General features: G+C 43.1%; 2 protein-coding genes across 2 annotated transcripts; one reads left to right on the top strand and one right to left on the bottom strand.

The window, feature by feature from the left end:
- Positions 1–1,341: 1,341 nt before the first annotated feature.
- On the bottom strand, positions 1,342–1,799 carry LOC109316815 (histone H3). The gene has a single exon (XM_019545164.1). The coding sequence runs from the start codon at positions 1,782–1,784 to the stop codon at positions 1,374–1,376; it is 411 nt and encodes a 136-aa protein (XP_019400709.1). The 5' UTR covers positions 1,785–1,799; the 3' UTR covers positions 1,342–1,373.
- Positions 1,800–4,928: 3,129 nt separating this feature from the next.
- LOC109316814 (histone H1-like) lies at positions 4,929–7,489 on the top strand. Its single transcript, XM_019545163.1, has one exon. It carries the CDS (start codon positions 5,138–5,140, stop codon positions 5,744–5,746), a length of 609 nt encoding a protein of 202 aa, XP_019400708.1. The 5' UTR covers positions 4,929–5,137; the 3' UTR covers positions 5,747–7,489.
- The last annotated feature ends 3 nt before the right edge of the window (positions 7,490–7,492 follow it).

Genomic DNA, 7,492 nt, shown 5'->3' with positions numbered 1-7,492 from the left:
ATGCTCAAAATCCTGAATTGCCCTGAGGTCAGCTGACACCAAGGAGTGGTCTAGAAACACACATGTGGGTACTCAATACAACATCAAAAATTGTCATGATCTCTGCTTAAAACAGAGTTTATCTTCTTGCCAAAATACGAAATTCAATGTTATAGATTGGGGCTGTGCTGCGGGGGTAATTCTAGGAGCAGAATTATGTTCCAAGGATGGACAGGAGACCCATCATCTGAAATACTGGGGGGCGTTAACACTTGATTTTATTCTTTTTTTCCTAGCTACTGCTGTGAAACACTATAGGTCTATATGGATTTAAGTATATAGTTTCTTTTAGGCCTATTCTAGGTCTATAGTCCATACCTATAAATTAGTGACCATAGGTGTAGATTATAGAAGAAGGAATCTCAGTATGTGGTTGAGAAAAATGGGCTTAAAAAAAGGAATCTAGTTTCTTATGTGCTGAAGATTCAGAGGAAGGGGAACAAATAGGAAAAGGATGGGCTGCAGCTTAAATCAGATGTTATGTAAATGATTTTTGGGCAAATGTTTAAAGTTGGGGAAAAACTGAAGGAGCCTAAAGAGTAAATTGCCAATAAAACTTGGGTAAAGATTTCAGTAATACAACAGTGTCTGTGAATCTAACATTAAAAATGGGAACAGACTACAAGAGGGAAAGCACAGCAAACAGCGGCAAAATGTCTAAAATCAGCAGGACATTTAGGTTAAGTAAATACACTCATCTTGCCAAAATGAAAAACTGAACAAACTGAAGAAAAGAACTATGATGCTTTGCAATATAAATATAATGTAATAAGAATTATACAGACTTGGTAGAATAACAAAAGAAAGACACCGTTTTCTGATTATCAAGTACACAGGAGAGTTGAGACTGAAGTGGTCTGGGTAGTGGCTTTATCTGCAGAATCCTATCTAGTGTAAAAAAATCAAGTGGTGATGAACATGCAGTTGAATCACTGTGAATAGGTCACAACCTGTAATATTCTGAATATATTTAATGAACTACAGTTGTTGGTGTATGGGAAGGGGCAGCCATAGGGACAGGTGAAGCATGTTGTAGTAACAACGTATTTGCCTTTTGTACTAGTTTTAAAAAAGGGACACTAAAAAAACCCAAAAAACCTATACACTATACAAAAAAGTCTACCCATTTTACTAGTGTATCCCAAGAATTAAGTGAACAAGACAGTCTAATAAAGTTGCTTTTATCACGAGGTATGCAAGGTATTTCTTTAGAACACCTAAAAGCAGTTATTACACTTCAACTAGTCATGTCCCAGCTCTTTTCAGTGAAGTTGGAGGGGCTCTAAAAAGAGCCTTTGGGTTTCAGAATGTTAGGTGGGGGCGACCATTGGCTTTTATGCCCTCTCTCCGCGGATGCGGCGGGCCAGCTGGATGTCCTTGGGCATGATGGTGACGCGCTTGGCGTGGATGGCGCACAGGTTGGTGTCCTCGAAGAGCCCCACCAGGTAGGCCTCGCTCGCCTCCTGCAGCGCCATGACGGCCGAGCTCTGGAAGCGCAGGTCCGTCTTGAAGTCCTGCGCGATCTCCCGCACCAGGCGCTGGAAGGGCAGCTTGCGGATCAGCAGCTCTGTCGACTTCTGGTAGCGCCGGATCTCGCGCAGCGCCACGGTGCCGGGCCGGTAGCGGTGCGGCTTCTTCACGCCGCCCGTGGCGGGCGCGCTCTTGCGGGCCGCCTTGGTAGCCAGCTGCTTGCGGGGCGCTTTGCCGCCGGTCGACTTACGAGCCGTCTGCTTCGTACGGGCCATTCTTAATCACAGCAACTCTCCAAGAAGAGCTCAAGTACGTGACAAACAGCAATGTAAAAAGCCCGGCGCTTAGAGTGGTATTTATACCCACCTCCCTTCTCTGATTGGTTAATGGAAGCCGACCAACTGTCATTGGATAGTTTGAAAATTTGAAAATCCCGCGCTTGGAACAGAGAAAACTGGTTCTTCCCGCCGGCCTCCAAGCTCACTAGCGTTTGTGTGTGCGTGCGCGCGCGCTTTGGGTTTAATTTGGAGGCGGGAGCGGGGAGAGGTGGGCTTGTTTCCTCTCCCTGCCTTTCTTTCTTGTTCTGTCTTACCCATGTACTGGATTACTAAAATTCAAGACCTTTTTTTATTTTTAAAAGTGAACAATCATCTTGAGCGCTACTCTGAAGGATAACAGAGGGTATGGAGTCCCCCTCAGTCCCCAAAAGGATGAGACCTCAGGGGTCTGCATAGTGATCTATCCCTTACAATATGTACATTGACCAAAGATTTAAAAATGTGCATCTTTTTTTACAGCCCGACCTATTTTATCTTTCAAGAATATATTTGCCTTTAAAAAGGCAAAGGGACAGCATGGGATAAAGTTTATTAAAACATAACTTCTCTCCCTCACCTCTCTCCTGCCTCACCTTCTTCAAAATAATAATAATGAGCGATGTTTTCGTTGGATGAAACTGCACTGCCTACAAAACTCTTTTTAAGTCTTTGCCTATACGCTGCAAACACCGCCCTACAAGCACCTCCCCCACTCTTCTTTTTGAATAGGATCCTATTTTCAGATTTATAATTGCAAATTAATCTCCGTATTGTTTTGCGAATATGCTTGGAAGTGAAGTAGAGCATCGTAGAGGAGACGATCTCGCACTGAGTGAAGATTTAAACATTCTCGATCAGGCAGACAGAGATTTGCGCGCGACTTGTCTTTGCCTATTGTTTCAGCGAGACTATGGAGCCGGGTTGTCACTAGCCAATCTCTGGGCAACGCGGGCTTTTCAAAAGCAAAGCAATTGTTCAGTCTTCCGGGCAAATACTCAAACTGGGCTGGAAAGAAAGAGAACAGTTTTCAGGAGATTTGTTTTTAAGGAGGAAAAGACGAACATCTTCGTTCTCATATAGTTAGCAGTACTGAACAATACAGACAACTTCCCATTGCTAGGAGACTTGGTAGACTGAGTGATCTAGAACGGTGCACATTTTTACATAGAAGCCCCCCCCCCCCATATTTTAAATGGAAAAGTACTGTTGGAGCACAGCTCTTGAAGTGAAAGAGTAGGTGGTTCTGAAGAAATGTTTAGCTGTGAAGTTAAAGAAAAACAAAGGGGGAGGGGGAGAGGCTTAGTCATCAAACCTGTACAAAGCACGACCCTAGCTTTTATAAGCATAGACGATACCCCTGGGTGTCACCATTTGGCATGTTAAGAACAGTTTAGATCACATTCTCCAAGAAACACTTAACATCCTACATGTCTCTTCATAGGTCATTGCAGAGATTTGCTTTACACAGCCACAACGGCCGAGTATTACCACAGTGTCTTTTGGATAGCCTTAAAAACTGTTTATCAAGCCCCCTAAGCCCTTTGCTCATTTAGGTGTTCTAAAAGTAATTGGAAAACCAATTAGCCACGTTATATAGGAAGTCCCTGAAGGTTTTGGACATGTCTGAAAACCTGAAGCAAGCAAGCCAAAAAAAAGGGGGGGGGTTGCCTCTCCTGTGTCTTATTATCTTGTGATTCTCTGTTGCTGGACATGGGGTGGGCAGAGGGAACAGGTGAGTTTTGGGCTCTGCTTGCCCTCCCTACACCAACCACTTTTGTTTTTATGCAGACAGGGGAAAAAATCCGCATAGAGGTTGTGATTATCAAGATATATATTTAGGCATATTTCTATGTTGATTCTTTATAGTCCAGATGCATTTTCTAGTTCTATATGCAGTTATAATTTGAAACTTCCATCAATATCTCTGTAAGTTGCATAACATAAGAGGCTTTAGAATTTCAAACTTGATTTCTCAGTGTAAGCGCCTGTGTGTCACTCCCGTGTATGTGTTCCACAATTCGCCTTTGATTTTAAAATACTCTTCCCCTGCAATTGTACTGGAACCAGTAGTAAAGTCTGTCTAATCATGCTTCCAAGAAAATATCCATTGTTAGGTGTTTATCCTTTTCTGGGCACCAGATAGAATAAGGCAGGGTCTGATCTGCAGATGTACTGAAACCTGAATAGGAATAGTAAATACCAGGCGAGCAGAAGTTATACATTACTGTGTACCATCCTGCATTTGACTTGAGGATTCATTAACATTCTCAAAAAGCTATGGAGAAAATGAACGTATGACTAAAACATTACTGTTCCTGTGAGGAGAAGCCACTTTCCCAAGTGTCATTTCAATGGTGAAACAAATGCCGGATTTTGGTTTTCAGTTAGGCTTTCTGTAACCTTTATGCTTTTTTCAACAAGGTTGTTTCTGATTTATTACACATTTTAATACCTCCTTGTAAACTGCCTTCAAATGTCAGTTAAGACTCAGATGCAGATTACTATTGGAAGAACACTTTCAGTATATAGAACCCTCCTCCCCCCCGAATTTCTCAAATTCTCAAATAACAGTAAAATACATCCATATCCTAAAAAGGCAGCTTTTTAAATTCTGCTATTGAATTGGCTAGAAATGTACAAAATAGGAGATAATCCGAAAATAATTTTGTAGGCTATAAAAATACTCCAACAAGCCTTTAAATTATCTCCTAATGTTTTGGGGCGAGGGAATTCTTTAAAAGAATTAAGTGTTGTTAAAATCTATAAACTTTGGTTTATGGCTTCAAACCTCAATGTCTTAATAGAGTTGTGTTACTTCTGCCTCTTCGCTGTTCATCCATGCTCCCCACATTGACACACACCAATACCTTTAGGCACTAGAGTAGAGAAAATCATCTAAAATATAAGGTGCTGCTGTGGTTGTGTCCATATAAGAGAAAAAACACTTTGAATTAAGAAGGAAAGATCAAATCTTTCCTTCCGCTGAGGTCTCTCTGATTTCTAGAACCAGATTTTAGTGGCTCATCTTTAACTTCCACTTCGCCTTTCCAGATGGAGGCTCTACAGAAGAAACATACCATGGTGCCCCATCACCCAGCTAAGAAACTAGCTGAATATTGTAACATATATGACAAGAAATCCCACTTTTTTAACTCTGAAGAAACACAGATTGAGCCGAGAAAAGTTTTCTGTCTGTTACCCCGGGCGGTCTCCTTAACGCACCAATCACAGAGCAGCACTTCTGTATAAATACGAGACAGGAAACCCCGTGGCAATTGTTTTCTTCTACTTCAGACAGACGGTTTGGTAACATGGCCGAGACCGCGCCCGTAGCTTCTCCCGCTGTCGCTTCACTTGCGGCAAAAGCCCACGCCAAGAAGGTGAAAAAGGCGGCGGGCGGCTCCAAAGCGAAGAAGCCCGCGGGTCCTAGCGTGACCGAGCTGATCACTCAGGCTGTGTCCGCTTCGCAGGATCGCAAGGGGCTGTCGCTGGCCGCTCTGAAAAAGGTGCTGGCAGCCGGCGGCTACGATGTGGAGAAAAGCAACAGCCGCATCAAGCTGGGACTCAAGAGCCTGGTGAACAAGGGCATCTTGGTGCAGACCAAAGGTACCGGTGCTTCCGGTTCTTTCAAGCTGGGCAAGAAACCGGGTGAAACCAAGGCGCCCAAGAGAGTAGCGGCGGCAGCCAAGTCCAAGAAGCCCGTAGCTAAGAAGCCCAAGATCCCACCAGCTGTGAAGAAAAGCCCCAAGAAAGCCAAGAAACCAGTAGCCAGCGCAGCCAAAAAAGCACCAGCTAAGAGCCCGAAAAAAGCCAAGCCTGTTAAAGCGAAGAAAGTCGTGAAGAGTCCCGCTAAGGCTAAGGCGGTGAAGCCCAAGGTTGCTAAGCCGAAGGCAAAGAAGGCAGCGCCCAAGAAGAAGTAAAATGGCTTCAAGCAGATTCTTGTTGCGTGAATAAACCCAACGGCTCTTTTAAGAGCCACTCACCCATTCGGGAAAGGAGCTGAAACGCCAAAGCAATTTCCAATTATATTGTGTTGTGCTTACCTCTTTCCTGGTAGGTTAAGAGTTGTGTAACAGCCCCCGCCCTGAAATGAAGTACATAATGTGTGGTGGGAGGGGGGTGAAAGTTTCCTACCTTAAATTACACACTGTTCTGTTACCGGTGCTTAAACGTCTAGGAAAGTTTAACTAGCTTTTTGTGGCAATACATTGACACTTACCTTAACACTAGCCAATTACCACAAACAAATAACTTTCCTGGAAGAAAAGGAAAGGAGACGGTCGTCTACTTCCTTTTTCTGTCAGTGTCTTGGCGGTAGGGGGGAGAGGGAGACGGACTAAAAACTTTACCTAAATTGTTAATTTAGCGCGTCTTGTATAACACCAGACCAAACGGAAAGTTTCCCAGATCTAACTTTTCAGGGGAAATCAGTAAAAAAAAGGTAAAAAACAAACTATAATTTAGGGAAGAGTGCTGGGGGGTGAAGAGTTTTGACGTCTGTGTCCATACATCATCTTACCCAGGCAGAGTGGAAAAGTGGGTTTCTGTTTTAGGGTTGAAGTCAAAATGTTTACCCGTTCGAACACGTTTACTCTGTAATCTTAAATTAAAACCACACGAAAGCCATTATTTCTGATTTTTCTTCTGCTTTTGTTTGATTCATGCATGATTTCTTGCTATACACCCTCACCCTTGTACAAGTCATTTTATCCCTTCCCCCTTGGCTGTGCTTTGACTTTTTTTTAACCAATGCCAAAAAAATCTAAGCAAAAAACAACAGAAAAACCTTGTCATTCTGTAGCCTGTCATTGAACTACTTTCAGTGTGATACTTTAGAAAAGCCTAGTCCAAGGGTCTCTTAGAAACGCATCAATTAAAATGACTGAAATAATTAAGATATATATCAATATAAAGGAACAGGGTTTCTCCCTAAATATAAGTACATCTGTCACTTCATTCCAGCAGAATATTCCAAAATGTACATTTTCAGACAAAAATGATTTTTTTTTCACTGTATCCAGGGTAAGGACAGACTGCTCATGATAAAAGTCACCCGGCCAATAATAAAGGAAAATTATTAAACCAAGTATTGAATCAGTATCTTGTATCAGCCTCGGCCATGGCATCAGGAATAGAATCCACCGCAAAAGGAACAAACGTTTCTTGTTCATGGTTCATTGTGGAGGCAATTAAGTTCAGTGACTTGGAACAGCAGACTCAAGATCGACTCGGTAGTTTATAGTCTGTGCTATGGCCCTAGTCTCCTTAACAGCAGAAAGGAAAGACACCCACTTCCCTCTCTTTTAATTTCCGTGTTGTGTGAAACGAGAGGAATTACAGGCTTTGGTGTGTACTTATACATACTAACACCAAACGCGTCAAAAGAAAACATACAAATTAAATAAATAAATGTTAAAACATCCCTTCCCAAGTTGATCTTCCTGGATAATCGAGCCTCCCGCCCCCTTCTTTTGTGAAGATATAAGCGGCTCTGAAAAGAGCCTTTGGGGTAACTTTTCCGAGGCCGAATGCCTGCACGGCTGGGTTTACTTGGCCTTGGCCTTGTGGCTCTCGGTCTTCTTGGGCAGCAGCACGGCCTGGATGTTGGGCAGGACGCCGCCCTGCGCGATCGTCACTTTGCCCAGCAGCTTGTTGAGCTCCTCGTC

The sequence above is a fragment of the Crocodylus porosus genome, unplaced genomic scaffold (assembly GCF_001723895.1).
Source record: "Crocodylus porosus isolate Cpor-Errol unplaced genomic scaffold, CroPor_comp1, whole genome shotgun sequence".
NCBI lineage: Eukaryota > Metazoa > Chordata > Crocodylia > Crocodylidae > Crocodylus > Crocodylus porosus.
This window is presented reverse-complemented; position numbering and strand designations above follow the sequence as displayed.